Source organism: Macrobrachium nipponense, chromosome 43 (assembly GCF_015104395.2).
Source record: "Macrobrachium nipponense isolate FS-2020 chromosome 43, ASM1510439v2, whole genome shotgun sequence".
Lineage (NCBI taxonomy): Eukaryota > Metazoa > Arthropoda > Malacostraca > Decapoda > Palaemonidae > Macrobrachium > Macrobrachium nipponense.
Genome location: NC_061104.1, coordinates 44994610 through 45013400, shown reverse-complemented (window position 1 = coordinate 45013400; position 18791 = coordinate 44994610). Strand labels below are relative to the sequence as shown.

The 18791-nt window shown below is 40.0% G+C and overlaps 1 protein-coding gene across 1 annotated transcript in view; it reads right to left on the bottom strand.

Annotated features, from left to right (window-relative positions):
• Positions 1-15952, bottom strand: part of LOC135213709 (N-alpha-acetyltransferase 15, NatA auxiliary subunit-like) — a 123079-nt gene extending 107127 nt beyond the window's left edge. The window contains 2 exon segments of the mRNA XM_064247816.1: positions 3184-3262; positions 15757-15952. Of these exon segments, the coding sequence (XP_064103886.1) occupies positions 3184-3262; positions 15757-15816 (139 nt within the window). The 5' untranslated portion in view covers positions 15817-15952.
• Positions 15953-18791: the final 2839 nt, after the last annotated feature.

Genomic DNA, 18791 nt, shown 5'->3' with positions numbered 1-18791 from the left:
CCAAATCTAGACAAACTAGGGGGTCCAGGGTCCATTCTATGAGAATGACCTGCTTTTGACACTTAGCTCATCTATCATGACATTTAGTCTCCCTTGGATGAACCGAGTGACCAGAATCGATTTTGGTCTGCCCACAGCTTGACATAGAGAAGAAATGGTTCAGGCCTTGCTTTTGAATATAGGCTAAGGTCATGGTGTTGTCCCCATGAACCACTACTGACTTGTTGCAGACTAGCAAGGCAAAACTCTGAAGGCCTAGTTGAACTGCCTTCAGCTCTCTTATGTTGATATGTAAGCCCTGCTGATCTGGAGACCATGTCCCGCAGACTTCTTGATTCTCTAGCAAGGCTTCCCAGCCTATGTCCGAGGCATCAGAATCAAAGTTTAGGTCTGGATTCAGCGGAAGAAGGGACTTCCCTTCTGACACCCACAACTACAGGTCTGATTTTATCTCCAGGTTTGATCGGGAAGACGTGAATGTCTAGCTGTGTTTTCCTGTTCCAGCTGGCCTTCAGATAAAACTGGAGAACTCTATGTAACCTGGTCAATTTGACAAAGGCATCTATGGGGGCCAGAGTGCCCAATAGACCAGGGTTTCCCAACCTTTTCAAAATGATTACCCAAAATTCAATTTTGGAGTTATATGTCTGATACTGGCAATGGTACTAAGATCAGAAGCAAGGGAGCCAGGCACAAGAGTAGAGGGATGCTCAGCAGGAGGGCCAGTATTGGGAAAAGGTAGGAATAGGATTGATTGATTGATTGATTGTGGGTTTTCTGGCGTCACAACTACCAGGGTCACCGACGCCGAATACTAAGTGTGATCTTTTAACTTTATTTAAAATCTTGTTTAATATATTATAAATTTTTTTTTTAAAGAGATACATATAAATTTGATTTTAAAAAATAAAATAAATTTCTGATAAAAATAAGAAAAAAATTCTAATCAAATAAAATTCTAATAAAAAGAATTGTTAATTAATCTGAATAAATAACAATAAAACTTACAAAAAGGGAAAAAAAAGTATATACTAAGACAGCACAGCTGTCAGATATATTTGAGAAGACCAGCTTCTTTGGTAAAAGAGATAACGTTATTAACACACAGACAAGGGTGTAGCCTCTGAGCTAAAAAGAGTGCTTTTCGGCTCTAGAGCTGCCGCCGCCTTTCAATCTTTCTCTAGCCAATCTAAATGAGACATCAAAACTTCCAATTGATTACTATCCCACACTGCACATTCAGTACAAGTTTTATCCACACTACAATCTTGGCCCCCAAAATATGAGAATCAGAGTGGGCTTTAACCCCTACAGCCCGAGGATAGTATGTATATATGCGATCACATATAACTCCGGGGCAGTGGACAGGTGTCGTGGATCTATGATCAAGATTTGGAACCACACAGTTTGAATAAATTTTGTGAGAAAATGTTCCTAATTCTACATATCACTCTTCATATCACCCTGTAAGAGTTAGAGTGAGCTGAGAAGCTGTATTGGTCGAGGAAGTAAGGGTGAATGTGGTCACAAATTCCCATCCAGGGATGCATCGTAAATATTTTATAATAAATATGTTAAAAATTTGTCCCCAGTTTTATTTCTTATCTTTTATAAAATTGTTTGAGCTGTAATTTTAGTTTGAAAAAATAACCAAAAATAAAAATATTAGAGAGAACTATGACTGTAAAATTAGCATACTATTTTTTATCACTTGTCATAGGGAAAAGGGGCTTGCAAGTGGGAAATATTCACTTACAACTTCCCATGGAAGGTAAAGATATTGTTTTAGCATTTTTTTTTTTTAATACCATGTGAACGCCCATATCTTCCTTTTACCATTGAAGAGTTTTTTTTTCTTAAGTTTTTTCTTTTAAATTGGCCATCCTTACCCAGACTGTGGGGGTTAAGTAGCCTTGCCTTACATCCTACCCCACTGCAATTGTGGACACTAGAACCACTACAATCTGAAATATTTGTTGAAATAGTGGTCCTAAGTCTTACTTAAGAGTGACTATAGTCTACACTAACCATAACAAAACAATTGCATTTCACCAATAATATGAAATAACAACTGCAAAGTCCAACATAAACTCTTGCAAACTGTGTGAGCTTTACACCACAGGCAGCAGAAAAGAAATGCTTAATGGCTGCCGTGTTGTTCCGGTGTTCCTCGTAGTGGGTGGACAGTCACCTGGTTAAAACAATTAAGAAGTGCCACACGAGGGGTCGATACTTTTACTATGTAATTACTTGGCACAAATATATGACAATAGCTTGCAAAACACTCTGGCAATTTAACATCTACTAAAAATTTAAGGCATTTTTGCTTTTCCCACCCAGCAAAATGATATTGTTATGATACAATAAAGTTTCATACATACTTACCTGGCAGATATATACATAGCTGGGACGACGGAGTCTTAGCTATGTATATATCTGACAGGTAAGTTGATTGTATGAAAACTATATTTATAACTGTACATGAAGTGTTTGTCATCCTGATATGTTGAGACCTGTGTGCCTTCCAATAGTGGCTTACAGCCCTACCTGTGGCATTAATGTTTCTCCATTTAGCTGAATTAATACATCTACTGCTTGTCATTAACAAGAATAAACATAATTTCTTGCTTCATAAAAATACTTCAATTAATGGTTGATCTTAGTTTCTGTCTTGTTTACTTTCTGCCAGAATTCCCATCTACACAGGACATCTACATAAGTCCTCTCTCCATAATTTCCTCAGACTTCCTACTAATCTTTCTCCCACTATTTCTATAAATTTGACTTTTTGATGATTACTCCTCTCACTATTACCACATTCACAAACCGTTTCAAGTTGATTCACAGGCAGTAAAATCAAAATTAATAACCAATATACTTTTTATCAGATGAGTTCTGATTACAAGCTGACTGCATGGAGTATGCCAAAGGCTTCATCTATGATAACAAGTGGCCAGTCTCGGGTTACCATACTCTACAGCCCTTTACTCCTTCACTAAGCAAAACTGTTATATGAGTTAATCTATTTAGTGAAAAATTATCCAGCAAACCATGTCCTAAGAATGCTTTAAGGTGAAACATTTCATATAATTTCCCATGATGTTGGGTGCCTACACTGCCGACAAATCAAAATAAATCAACAAATATTATCACTTCATAGAACTATTTTGTACAAGTACTTACCACCATGATCTGAGAAGTTGGCGAGAATCTGCTTTGCAAACTTGAGCCCATTTTTATATTGTTTCTGTTCATAACATTTCTGAAATGGAAAGTAAATTTATTTAGACAAGAAAAAGTTAAACTATGTTGACATACAACCAATTACATTCTACTAAAGCTTAATTATATCCAGGCGAGTTGTTGTTACAGTTAACTAATCCAAAATATAAAAATTAAACATCAAAATGCACACCACCAAAAATGATATTGTTATGATACAATAAAGTTTGTTCATACTTACCTGGCAGATATATATATAGCTGTATTTTCTGAAGTCCGACAGAATTTTAAAAACTTCGTACACACGCAGTGGTCGGCCAGGTGGTTAGTACCCATTCCCGCCGCTGGGAGGCGGGTATCAGGAACCATTCCCATTTTCTATTCATAATTTTTATTTCCACTGTCCCCTGAGGGGAGGTGGGTGGGTACTTGATTATATATATCTGCTAGGTAAGTATGAACAAACTTTATTGTATCATAACAATATCATTTTGTTCATGAAACTTACCTGTCAGATATATATATAGCTGAATCCCACCTTTGGAGGTGGGAAGGGACAGAATAGAAGGATTTTGGGAAACAAATGCATGCAGATGATTTACATCTTGGTTCCACCTGTTAGCATAGCTGGCTTCGTGGTTACTGCCAAGTAAGTCTGCTTGTGCTACTAGAGTTGCCAGCGAGGTAGAGACCTATATAGCTGGTGCACTCCAGATGATCTGTCAACAGGGGCGAGACCACGACGTGACTAGACCATATTGACCATACCATGAGGGCTAAGAAGTAAAATAAATATATATATATATATATCACCACCTGACCAACCTAGCCAAAGTTAAGGTGTTCTTAACTCTTAAGGCTTAAGAGTTAAGAAGTCGCCGTTGTCGGCGACTCAACAACTAAATTAAGAGCTCTTCCTAACCATTTTCTACAGGATAGGATGAGTGGTACTTCTTGCCCCCAAGATTGTGTCTGCAGACACGTATGGCCCTAGCGAGCAGCAGATCTCATATGCCATCTTCACATCTCGCAGGGAGTGTGAAGTGAACACAGAGTTGCTTCGCTAAAACATGGTACTCAGGATGTTGCTGAGTGCCATGCTCTGTTGAAATGCTTCCGAGGCTGCGCCCTCACCTCGTGAGCATTCAGATAAAAAGATTTCAAATCTTTGTGCAAACACAATGAAGGAGCATTTTTTGAAAGAAATCCTTAACACTAAAGCCAGGGTGTTCTTCGATATGGGCAGTCTGGTATTTTTCGGAACACTGCAGATTGCCCGAATGACTTCGACTTTCTTGAGTTTTATGTAGATAAAACTTGAGAGACCCGACAGGGCACAGGACTCTCTCTGGCTCCTGCCCACTAACTTGTGCCATCCTTGCTTCCAAGCTCCTGGCCCAAGGACAAAACGGGTTTCCATTCTTAGGCCACAACGGAAGGCTTAGAGAGCACAGCGCCTTGTGTTTTCTAAAGCCAAAACTTGTGACGATGGCTTAAAATTTCACTAACCCTCTTTGTCGTCTCTAGGGTGGTTAGAAGAAGGCCTTCCTGATCACATGCAAGAAGTTAACAGGTAGGAGGGGTTCGAATGCTTTGACATCAAGAACTTCAGACTACGTCTAAGTTCCATATTGAAAGCTTCGATCTGGACATGCACAGTTAGTCCGTCTGTACTAAAGTCAAGGTGACCGACCAGTTGACCCGTCAGACGAATCAAGGACAGCAAGGCTGTACCCTGAAGACCATAAGGCACTATTCTTCGCTGAAGGATGAGTGTCTGGACTGCCTGGGCGATTCAATCTAAGCAAACCTTGGGGGTGTATCAACGCAACCCAACGTCGTCAGCGAATCAACTCCTGACTCGAGCTTCTGGTGCCAGGAGAAAGGAGCGAGGAGCAAAAAGGCGATTCAGTCCCGAAGGAAGAATGCCTGACAGTCCAACCTGGTCTCATGTTACACGATCATCGGGGGTGTATAAACGCAACCAACTTCGTCAACAAGAAACTCAGGGCTACTATATGTCGCCTTGATCTCGCAACGAGTGGTCTGACTCCGAGAAAACAGGGAGACAAAAAGTAGATGGTGAGCGAGTTTCGAGATTCCACAGAACTCAAAGATCGTGAAGGGCTTAGTTGTTTGACAGACGCAAATCTCTGAGCCCAAAGGCCGTCAACAACATATTTGCATATTCTTTAATAGTTGTGACTGCCAGCTTATCCATTCTTCAGACGGAAATGGAAGACGGTAATCTTATTCCTGTCAACATCTCGATAGTCTGAACGTAGTCAGACCTCAGAGCGGAGAGGTTATAGGTACCTTTCGAGTTAGAGTAGACCGACTCTCTCGGAAAAGGTCCTTGGAAAGTGAACTAGGAAGTATGTGAACCTCTGTGAATCCAGGATCCTGAAGGCCAACATGAGGCGATCAGCGTCATTGTCGCTCCCTGTGACATCATAAATCCTCTTATTACATTTCCTAAGCGATTGAAAAAGGGGAAAAAGAGACTAAACATCCATCCCCGTTCAATATCATAGGATGGCGTTTAATGGTACCGATCCCGGATCGAGAGTAAGGGAGCAGAGAAGAAGAAGCCTCTTCGTCCTCAACATATCGAAGAGAAGAATGAAAGGGCGTCCCTAAAGTCTACACAACTCTCAACTTACTTCTAAAGAAAGATTCCACTCGGAAGTGAATAGTTGCTGCCGTCGATCGAGACGATTCGTACGGACTTTTGCAATCCTGTAACGAACCTGTAGAGGATCGTTACATTCTACGCCTGTTGTTATAATAGGCTCTTTCTCGTAAACTCGAACAAGGACCGAGAGAAGATACTTCTTAAGATATGAGAGAGCTGTGGAATATCAGAGTTGATCTGGACCACTGGTTCTCAAAAACTCGTTTCGAGGACTGGAGGGACTACCGAATCGCTTTTACTTCTTTCAGATTAAGATCCAGGACATCTGAAACCCTATCCAGATGTCCGGCACCTTCTTTCTATCACCTCAGGTGATAGCCGCACTGAGAGATGTTCAGAATCATTCCTAGATTTAGAATAATATTTCAGTTTCCCGTTAGGAAAAAACTGTGGTCTGAATTGCAGTCTATTCGGGGAAACAAACTTCTTCAGGAAGGAAATGGTCCCCAGCAAGCTCATCCATTCCCTCCCCGAGTATGCTTACTTCCCTAATAAGGCTGCGCTTTGCCTAAGCAGGAGAGCAAATAAAAGTGCAATGTTGCGGTAGACTCGTAGTTCCATACCGTGCGGTAACGAGCACCGAAAGGATTAAGAGATAACTCTGTTGAACATAGTAAGGCAAAACGAATGCAACGTTTATTCATTCACGTAAGAAATCCCCTCAATCTTAGGCTAAAGTCCGTGATTGTAGGACAGAGACACAGTTAGTCAGTCAATCCCGCAGGAGAGACGTAACCGTCAGCACAGAGATACGGTTAGTCAGTCAATCCCACAGGAGAGATAGACGTAACCTACCGCGCATGACAGCGCACGATCTGTTACTGGCTCGGTTGGACTGGAGGACAGACACAGCGTGACAGCAGCAGCCAGCAGCTTACGAACGTCGTCTATTAACTTAATGTCTGGGTTGCCATCTACCCTATTCTACGAAGAAATAGGTCCGTTATTTTTTGAGCAGAAAGACTCTCAAGCTGGTATATTTAAGCGAAACAGAAAACGCTAAATATATAGATGCGTTTGTGTCGTCAGAACACTACCATACAACGGTAAAAGATAAATCGGAAACTCCTGGAAGGCTGCAGGGAGTAACGATTAAATGTCCTTAAAATCGACAATAGACCTCTCGGTTGCCATCCGAAGAGGTAACTACAGCAAGCGTATATGACTTGAACCAACCAGAAGTAAAATAACGCAAGGCAAAATATGAAATTATATCACAATAAAGTTTGTTCATACTTACCTGGCAGACATATATATAGCTGAATTCGGAAATACAGCTACATACATATCTGACAGGCAAGTTTCATGAACAAAACTTAAGAGAATCGAAGCAGTCAGCTCAAGCTTCTTATGTTATTGGACATACTTGTACGAGTCTGCGAATGACGAATGAGAGCTCTTCCGAATCTTGTCAATAAGAGCTTATTCGCTTACGCAATATCAAGTTAATGAGATGTTTGTCAATGAGAACTAACCCATTTACGGGACAAAGAGATATTTTGTCAATGAGGGGATACCCACTTACTTGACAAAACGAAAGTACTATATTGTCAATGGGGAAAAGTCACTGAATTGACAAAACGTAATCCAGGAAGTCGAGCATTTAATTTTCCGATTCCCGTCTCAAACGAGGAAGGGGCAAGAATCCTGTTAAGAGACTGGGCTTACGGCAGGTAGAACGACGATGTTCAATTCGGCAGCGTAGTCCCGACTAGAAACTAACAAAATCTATCATCTGAAAAACCCTTTCAGATGGGCTAAAAAGCTTGCAAAATTATCCTGGGAAGAGGAAGAAACTCTCCAACCAGCTTCCTCTCCCGTATCACAACTAATGCCTGCTAAAGCTTAAAATTTATTGGCAGTATGGCAAAGGAAGTCCTGTCTTGCGCTTTCCTGAAGAGCGTCCTTTTGATGAGTGCCTTTGCAAGAATCCTACTGAACGTTGCCGAGAGTCCTGACGTGCAGGACATCGAGCCTTACATAACCCGTAACTGCATTATCGCAAAGTCTTGACTGCGGTAGTGGCAACTTAAATTTATTGGCAGAATGGCAAAGGTTGCGGTAGAGCAAACGAGATCTTCCCTTGAGCTTTCCTTAACTCCATCCATCTATGCGAAAAGCAATATTAATTGACAAGAGACCTCTTGAATTCACGAAACCCGATGTCTTGCTGGGTTTCGAAGAAGAAGTTGTCTGTTCACTTTAAGCTTCCTCCGAAGCACTGCCTACTTCACATTCTTTGCAGGTGAGGTAGAAGGTATCACCGAAGGTAGAGGTAAAAATTCTTTAGGCCCAAATCTGAAACAAGAGCTTGAAGAGTTCAACAGAAACGTTCAGCCAGGCGACACACCTGGCGTGCGCTGGTGCACGCTCGGCGTCCACTGGCGCGCGCGCTCGGCGTCCACTGGCGCGCGCCTGGAGTCCATCCGAGCGTCACGGGCGTCCGCTCTCAAAAGCTTCCTGCTCCTATGACTTCTTTTACGTATTTCTCGGTGGAAAGACGGACACGTGTTCAGGCGACATTCGCCTTCTTACTTCTCACTGAAACGCATAACGAGAGAGAGAGAGAGAGGACATGAAGCGTCCTCTTCTATAAAGCTTCTATTTAGAGGGCGCGAGTCCTTCCGAAAGCTCCAACCCCTGCACGAGGAGGACGCTTCGGAGGACGAGAAGCAATCTTTCAGGATTCGTGCACGCGCACGCACTTTGGCAGTCTGGGGATTTTCATCAGAAACTGCCGAAGGCACGCCAGATCGGTGGGGGTTCCTTGTAACCCTCCTTAGGCTTTCAACATGCTCCCTCCCCGGGTCCTGGGAGTCAAGCAGAGGTCCTGGCCTAGAGGCGAAACGAGGCCGATCTGACGCACCCTCCACTACACAAGGGGTATCACTGCACTTCTGCACTTCACTTTTACTCTCTAAATCAAGCACTTTTGATTCTAAGTTACGAATCGAAAGAGTATCAGAGAAAGGGCAATTCCTCTACAGACACTGCTTAGGGCCCGAAGGCAACACTGCAGGGTTAGGAGTAACAATTACGGAAGTAGCACTTCACAGCAATGAAGGAGAGCGAGCACCTCTCGTAGACATATTCATAGCCCGTAGGCCATACTACAGGGTTAGGCAAAATAAAGTCTACAGTAAGGTTAGCAGGTTCACTACCCTGACTTTTGTTACTGATTAATTGCGTACATACGAATCATACGTCTTCCTTACGGAATTAGACATGTTTACTGATTAATTGCGTGCATACGAATCATATGTCTTCCTTACGGAATTAGACATGTTTACTGATTAATTGCGTACATACGAATCATACGTCTTCCTTACGGAATAGACAAAGTCTCACACTCCTTACATGACAAATCTCAACCAAGAAGCAAGACCCATACCCCTCGTACATACCAAGTGCGGATCTACCGAAGCTTTCGGTAGCCACACCCTATCTTTGCAGACAACCCCGTCTGAAACTAGCCTAACTAGATTCAGATATTTTATGCAAAAATGAATCAAATTCAAATCAATTTAAGATAGCGTATGCCTAGCCACAAATCCAAGTAAATAAATCAAAAGACAATTAGGATACTTAGCAGCAATGAAGTTTCCAAAATCCTAAGACGGAGGTACTGAAAACAGGTGTTTCCAGCACCGGCGACAGAAAAATTATGAATAGAAAATGGGAATGGTTCCTGATACCCGCCTCCCAGCGGCGGGAATGGGTACTAACCACCTGGCCGACCACTGCGTGTGTACGAAGTTTTTAAAATTCTGTCGGACTTCAGAAAATACAGCTATATATATATCTGACAGGTAAGTTTCATGAACAAAAATGCAACTAAAGATTCAAACATCACAGCTTCAACTTTGTACTGCCACCTAGTACTTGCTTCATGACTTTTGTTGCTATCAACAAATTCTTAATAAGCATCTTGCACAATCCAGTACTGCATTTCTGTGACCTTAGACCACCTTTTATTAAGCAAATGAAAAACTATATGGTTTAATAGCATCCGGACTGTTCTTATGCAATTTTGATTGCTCTATTCCTAGAAGGGCAAATAATAACAAAAATGAAAAAATGGACCTTAGTCTCATGCATGCACTCCAGTCTCTCTTTCCCTTTGATATGCTTCTATTAATCTGTTTTAATCCATTTGATATTCATACAGAGCCTTTAGATTAGTTGCACTTTCACTCTGCCATCCACACTTCTAGCTATCCTTGGACTGTTCTTTGTTTCAGAAGTGAATGATTACTTCCTTTGCAGGAACTGTCTATGCTGTTAAAGCCCATTCAGATGTCTCCACGTACAACCCCAAGCAAATGCCCTAGAGATAACGCTCTCTTGAAAGTCAGCTCACCAAGTTTAATCCTGGAATTTCAGCTATAAACTCTAGTCAATGTATCTATACAGCAGACACATACCAAAAAAATTACACCTTACATTTGCCATAAATTACAAGTTACTCACGTCTTTGCTGTTTGCTTTTGTTAAATGATAAGTAGCAGAACAGTTGAACATTTCTACAATTTGTCTTTACAATGGTCCAAGACAATGATACCAGGATGCTCACATTTAGTATATTTTTGGCATAATAAAAATTTTTAAACTATATAGTATATAGATACTAGTTTATCAACATCTTGCTGTTAATATAAATCAAGAACTAAAACTAAATCACAAAACTGTAGCAAACTACAGCCAGTTGTTGTATAGCCTCAATCGTACTACTTTTCCATTTGTAACCTTTTTTTATACTGACCATTTTGAATGTAGTACTATGTATTAAATGAACTGCATTTTCTAATGCCTAACGCACATTTCAGTCTATAGCTTTTCCTTGCATTGTGTATTAAATGCCATAGATTTCATTTGTACTGCAGAGTTGGTACTGGAGCTCCAATTAATACTGTGTACCTAGGCCTAGTACCTCTTTGGAAAATAAGAGTAATTCTTAATTTTATTCTATGTGTCCTTTCTTGGTGGTCAATGAAAACCTGGGGACAGGAGAAAACATCAGAGCACTGAAATATAATTCTTTGTGCACTTTAAATCATCTACTATTTCGCTTGAAATACTTTCACTGTAACAGTGAGCCCTTACTAGCTTTCCATGGCAACATCATCAATTCTAATTTCTCCTTAAACAGTGAAGTGTTCCAGTGTAAATTCAAAATATTATTGGAGAAAAAAATTAATAAATAAATCTCGGGAATATGTTAAACGCTCCATAAAATAGGAGTGAAAAATTTATAAATAAATTCATTACAAATATAATTCCATATTTACAACCATACACTAGACAAAACTCATTCATCATTGCTGGTCTCTTTTACTCTCTGCAAGGCACCTTCAAAGTGCATCTAGCTTCCAACTGGATAACCAGCATTCAAATCCTGAACCACCACAGAAAGATGAACTGACAAAATCACTACAATCCAGTTTCCCTCCTTAACCAAAGCAATTAATATTAGTAGTTATACTCTGTTTTTTTCATCTGTCCACCCTCCTGTGGTGTTTGCGTATGGTAACACTGCATCCTTGCTTTAAATAGTTACGCCACCCCGAAAAGGCAGCTTACAACAATAATAAAAATATCCTATTTCGAATATTAACAGTGTAATTCGCATACGGTAAATTATTAAAACACTTTTCAGTTGCAAATATACACCCAGATACCCTTTTATTTACCTAAAACTTACACATAGCGTAACTATCTAAAGCCCAGGACGCAGTGTTACCATATGCAAACACCACAGGCGGGTGGACAGATGGAAAAAACAGTATAAACTGTTGTGTGTCAAACCTATAATGATTTCATTTATGACTAATCTTTAATTATTTACACATTACTCCAGTAACAATCTCTTCTTAGTTCGGTGGGGGTGAGGGAATTTGGTCCCTAACCTCAACTAGTGGACCAAGTCCTTACCTAGCCAGAGGGTTTTGAACCCCAACCCTTACCTAACCTAAGTTTTGGGTCCTTACCTTGCCAAAAGAGGCTTGGCTCCCTGGACCATCACCAACCTAACCTAACCAAGGGTACAATATAACATAATATAATGAAGTTGCAACCTAACCTAACTAAGGGTGTCAGGTCTTCACCTGACCCAACATGAACATAACCTACGTTACCAGGTCTATCCTTACATTCAGTAAACCTTACCTTAATAACAAGCAGAACTTTCACATGTATCATGGGCCTGTAGGAATATATCTTTGTATTTCACTATTTTGTACTTTTCCCAGGGGGGCTAGTCTTTAAAACTAGGCCTAGCCTATTAACTTGCTTCTAAAATGAATATCCAAAACATTAAAAAAACACTGTATAGCATGGAAAATTCGTACTTTCAATCCCAGACTACAATTATGGTGTACAGTCAAAATTAAACTGCCAAATGTTCAACAAACCTCACCTTAATCAGATTCTGAACTTTGAGAAGTAGGTTATTAGAGCAATTTTAAGAATAGATAGTTTTCCTAAGATGTCACAGCAGACAAGTACCAGTTAAACCGATGCTATCTTATAGGTCAAGCATTGTAAACAAAGGCAATCAAATTTCGTTGTTATTCTAAGGAATTATGAACCATATCATGAAAAATGGCAAAAACTTACAATTCACAAACAGACAATTTACGACAGTGAACCTCTGGAGCCTGCAGTATGTGAGATATATAAAAATAAACTCAAATTTGTAAATAACAAAGCGATAGTTGCCTTTCTACTGCTTTGAGATGCAATTTAATACATATCCCTCCATAGATTTAAGTGGTGAATGCAATTTTGGACATATGAAATATTAGTTCATGTGAATGTCAATACTATTGAAATCAAATTGACGAAATGTTGCACAAATATTTTTTTTTTGTGAGAAACACAGAGACACTTTTAGACTGACGACATGGGATTTTTCCACGGTTTTTTGAAAAACTTTCATTTCTTGTCCTTCTGTGCATTAGGGACCTTGTTGTCAATTGTTTTAAAAGTTGATTTGCTTTAGCAAGTCGTCTGTTGGCGCGAGTCTGCCTTTCAGTTCATGTATCGTGTTAAATTTGCATAGTTTAATTTCAGGCCAGATAATCATAGGCCAGTGGGGCCTATGATTATCAGCCTTTTTTTGCACTTTGATATTTAATATTAATTTTAATAAATATGTAATTTACTCTCCCCTACTCCAAGTTTTACTGATGTGACCAAAATAACTTCCAAGCAGCTCTAAATTATTTATCATTTGACAGTAAACGTACTGGCTGTTAATAAATAACTTTGTGAAATATTTATGGCCTAGGATTCTTTAATTATTATTCACCACTATCACTAATTACACTAACAATTAATATCACTCATCAGTGATCTGAGAAGATTTTTGTATGTCTTGATGGCTGAAATTGAGCTGTTTGCTGTGGAAATCTGCAGTGCTCTCCAATCACTAATCTTTTGATTTCTCACAACAGCGGGGACTGAGTACAATATGATTTGCCGTTTCTGTTTGACCTATTGTGGCATCTAACCAAACTGTGACATTTACCTATTTAACAGATTAATAGGTAAAATATGATTGCAAATTTCCAAATATTCATTCTTATAATGAGCTACATATAACATGGTCGACTTCTATGTTTACATCTGGGCTTTATCTTGGATTGAAAACTATCCATATATCCATGTTATTTACCTCATTTTATAAATAAAATCATAAATAAGCAAGAACTTTTTATATTAAAACCTCATCTTCAGGCCAAAAACTGACAAAAAATTGTGCTTGGCACTCTTTCAATTTTTTTAACTTCTTGGGGCTACAGCAAACTTATTTTGTATTTTTGTGTCCCTAAAAACCATCGTTTTCCCACAATGGCCACCCCCCAGTTGTAGAATAAAAGGGTTTCTACTATCTTTAAATGGCTAATAATATCCAGATATGAATGTCAGAAATGCTTGAAACACAAATAAAATAAAAAGCACAAGATATAAGTTATACTGAAAACTGATGACACTTTTTCAAGAGAACACGTGAATTCCCAAATCACACTTTAGGAGACACTTAAAAACCCAATCAGCGTTCACTATTGATCAAGTACCTATATTTTTCACCGATAACAAAATCCGTTACAAATACACCAGTCACCCTGACCCACACTGCACACAGAAAAACAAAATCCGATCAAGAGCACCAGGTGAAAACATTTGACGGTTACTATTTCAAGAAAAATATATTTGCAATACACTTTAATATAACTTCCGTGGACCGCCGATTTTCTTGTCAATGTGTGCTGTCAGTAAGAACGTGGCGGAATGGCGCTTCGTGCCTTATCCGCATATTTAAATATTCTCGGCAAGCTCGTTTGTTCTGGCAAGAGGTATTGTTTCACTGCATGCGCTCCCCTCAGGATTAAGATCAACTGGGTACTTAGAAGCTGTAACTGCGTACCGCGGATATGCAAACGGCCCTGTTGCACTAAATGCATATGATGAACTAAAAGTCAATTATTGATTGTCTGAACACATTTTAAGGTGGGCAACAAGAAGCAACTGGAGTCACAAACACCAAACCTTGTTTTCACATATTGTATGAGGGTTGCCATACTCATCCATTTGTTGCCTAGGAAGGATGGACGTGCTAAACCCTAATTTGCATTTTGTTAGGCAATTGTAATGGATGGAATGGTATAAATGTAAAGAAGAAATGAATAGAAAGATAGAAAAGACATTGATAGGGCACTAGCCCCCTATGGGACAGGCAACTGTAGCCTACTCCTCTACCTGCAGACAAATTTGTTTGACATGTGGATTCAGCTGCTCTAAGCCTAAAAGCAATAAATGAAAAGGATATAAGGATATTATTCTGATTTAGGTAGGGTAAATGACAATGACTGAATGGTCTCCTGGCGACCACCTGACCAGTAGCGCAACCGCCTTCCAAAAAAATAACTTGAACACTACCTGTAACCCAGGATGGACATACGTCATGAGCCAGCGGCCGTAGAAGCAACAACTCGAGACCTCTACTTTCCTCACAAAATAAGTTAAAACAATTTTTTGGGAAGGTGGTCGCGCTACAGTCCAGGTGGTTGCCAGGAGGCCATTCGATCATTTACCCTGTCATTTGTCTGGTTGGGTAGTGCCTGCCCGAATAAACAGCTTACGCGTACCCTAGCTACAATACACCGAGAGGAAAGGCCAAACAGTTTTTATAGGGGTACTTGGCAGAGAGTTGCATAAACTGTGTCATTAGCACTATGAAGTTAGGCCTCAAGAAGCCTTAGTAAGGGAAGTTGCTAAGATGAATGTGAAAATGTTGAGCGCAGATAAGATTAGGCCTAATCAGGCTGGCATATCAGATCCAAGTGTGACCCAAAAATACGCTTCGCCTCAAGAAGGTAAATGGCCACAGACCTACGTATCTAGGAGATTGGGTCGAGAGACCTTAGGCTAAGTTTGAGATACAAGAGGTAGGCTAGGGCAGACTGAATAAACCACTTTTTATTAATGGTCGTGGTGACTCAGTCACCCAACAACCGTAAAGGACCCATGACATTGGAAGCGAATGCCCCCATTCCGGAGGGCACCGCCTCGAGGCCGCCCCGACTTTCGGCGACTTCGGCAGCAGAAGATGCCGAGGTGTCCCGCAGCCGAGCACGAGCACGCATCAGCCCAGCAACCGATGCGATGCCTCGCCTGACCTGCCCTGCGAAGTCGTGTCAATGCACAGGAGCCGCAGGACAGTCCGAGGGCGTCCTCGCACCGGCTGCACGGCGGGGCATCCATCATATAAACTTCGAGATTTGTTTTGGCTGCAGCAGGAGGGGATCCCGAGTCGACCATGCCTGGTATATACTCACCAATATCCGCTTAAATAGCGCATTTTCCTTGGGCGGCAGCTGTTGCTTTTTTGGGTCCATCTTCTTTTATCTCTCGCTGAGGCTAACGATGGAAATAATGGCCTCAGGGTGGATAAATAAAGCCAAAATAACGGAAATATCCCGCGTGGACCGGGCAAGATGGCGGGTGTCGGAGATGACGTTGAGGAAGTGACGTCATCGTAAACAAATATGGCTGCCAGGGTTATCTTCTTTGTATTGCAATTAGGACTTGGGGCGAACAATCAAACCTCATGTAAAGAATTAATATACCTTTAATTGCTAAGTATCAAACCTGTTCGCTGACATCAGTCAGGAATTATGAACGTTTTGATAAGTTTATGAACTGTTGTCACCATTTTTTTTATTCATTAATATATTCATTTTACTCCAACTTTAAGTTTGCCCATCCTTTGAAATCGTAACATAGATAGTACCATGCCGGGTGAGAACAATTGATATGATTATGATTAAGCAAACTTTAATTATTTCCAAAAGATCGGAGAGTGTAGATTTATTAGAATTTATTCGCGTTCATGGTTCGCGTTCAAGCCTTGAAATAACGTTTTGTTGTATTAATTACAGTTTGACATTACCCTCTAGCATTTTGAACAGGAGTAAGTTATTCCATGATAATAATTACGACTAAACTAAAAGCTGTAAGTGAACTTATAACTTAAAATGATTTAATGCACTCTGATAAAAGTGAGCTTTTGGGAGGAAACTTATTCCTATTCACTTAGTGTGATGGAAAAAGAACATAGTCACATTATTATTATTATTATTATCATTATACATGAAACAAACCTAAAATCCGTCAACTTGCAAAGAAACATTCCACGGTAGAGAAACGTCACATGTGAAGAAATTAGATACTGAAGAGGTAGAATAATTAGATAAATAAATAAAATACTACAGCGATAGAAAAGTAACGCATGTACTAACATAAACTAGGCCAAAAGATATCTCGTTTGGTCATGCTTCATAACTTTACCAAAGAATTTCGAGCGTCAGGTTGTGCGGTTCTGAGGAGTGACAAAATGCCTTGCTGCCAGTTAACCTCCGTCTTACCGTAGGTCTTCAGTTCCCTTTACTGTAAAGCTGACAAACATATACGCATTTATCTAATTATTTATTCATCTTAATCTTTGTTACGTTACTGTTTGTTAGTCACTGGTGCTACTGAAGTTCAGTTTCGGTTTCACAGAACTTGATGAAATTTTGAGATACCGAATAATTATAGTTTGAAGCTGTTAACCTCTGGTAATTTGCAATATATCAGAGAACAGAACACAAAGTAGTCATGGAGAGACATTTTGCAACATGTCAATAAATAACATTTTTATCACCGCGCATATTTTACCCGTGCATGATGCAAGTAGTAGTGAAGCTATTCTTTGCAACGGCTCCTTGCCTGCTTGATTTAGAGCGTGCCCGTACTGGCACCTGTGCATATATTATAGTTCTGATTCCAAAGCGCACTGGCTCTTTCTTTAGTTTTTTTCCTTCACTGACAATGTGTAAAAAGAGAACATTTTTAGATACGATTAGTTTTTTATCTTCCTACTACGGTTGTCGAACAATCTCATATTTCTCACGAGGGAACTTGTGTCGTAAACCTTCTTCCTCCTATTTTATAACACGAATTTATTGCCTTTGTACCATGGCTTTCCACAGGATACATTCAAGACCCTGTTCCATACCATATCAAAGGTGTATTTTTCATGTTATGACTTACATATTACACATATTCATTTTCATTAATTGTTGCTTTCTTTAAAATCTATAAAATCAAAGCTTTTTTTGTATTATTATTATTTTTTTATTTGTTCTATTCGGTATCTTTTTATTTATTGGCCCTTTTACTGGTTCAGACTTTACTTTCTACTCTTTTTTGTCTTTTGAATGTGACTGATGATGCAATACCATCAAACTCTTACACACAAACACAAAATCTACTCTTTACCGTAACAGTAACCTAGTACGAGCCTTCCGCCTTGATTGTGGAATTGTCGTTTTGGAAAACATCTGAAGTTCCGAGGGTCCGATCTTCTTCTCTTCTGTTCAGAGACCTGTAGTTCACCCTGTTCTGTACTCCCAATTTCACCCGATTGTTTACCTCCAAGATGAAAGGTGGCCTCACTACTTTGACTACTGTTCTGTTGAATTCAAGAAGATGACCTCTTTTTTTTATTAGATATCTAGCACAATTAAGTCCTTTCCCGCAGTTCCTTTGTGGAGATCAGTCAACCCTGAGCTGCATTGTTGCTTCCTTCCACGAGCAAACATCGTAACCCTCTGTCCCTTCTTCTGTTTTCTGTGAATCTTGTAACCTTTCGTCTTGCAAGAGAAATAGCATACTGTTATTTAATACTTTAGCTCTATTTTTCGATTTACTTATAGACGATATACTTACAGACTGTAAGTATATGTATTATAAATACTATACTTACAGTCTGTGTCATGTATGTAGATCATAACCCACTGGGAACACGGAAGAAAACAAAGCGTTCTAGAGAGCAAAGGAAGCAAATTGGATCCCTCACAACTCTCCTATTATACTGAATGACCCATTTAATTCCTCTGGGCCATTGTTTTGTTCTATCTAATTAAAAGGTCATTACGACGGCCAAATGCCCTGGTTTGCAGCCTCTCTCTCTCTCTATCCCTCCCCCGGGTGACGACGTCGTGTGTTCGGATTTCAGGACAGACTACGTAAAATGGGAACAGCAAACACTTCCCGCGATGAGCAATGACTTGACACGAAAGAGCAAACAATGGACGCCCGAGCTGACACCTGGTGGCATTAACGGATAATAGGACATTGGAGGCGCAAAGAAAAAAAAAAATGCTTGTGATCCGTTACAGCGTAAAAGCAATATTAAAGATGAACTTTCAGTCACCAACTTGGGCTCATGACTATCGCGGCACCTGGAGCACTCGGGGGCGATCGTTTCCGTTTGATGATAACATAATGTGAGCGTGAAATGCAATGTGAACTTTTTTTCCATCCCCGA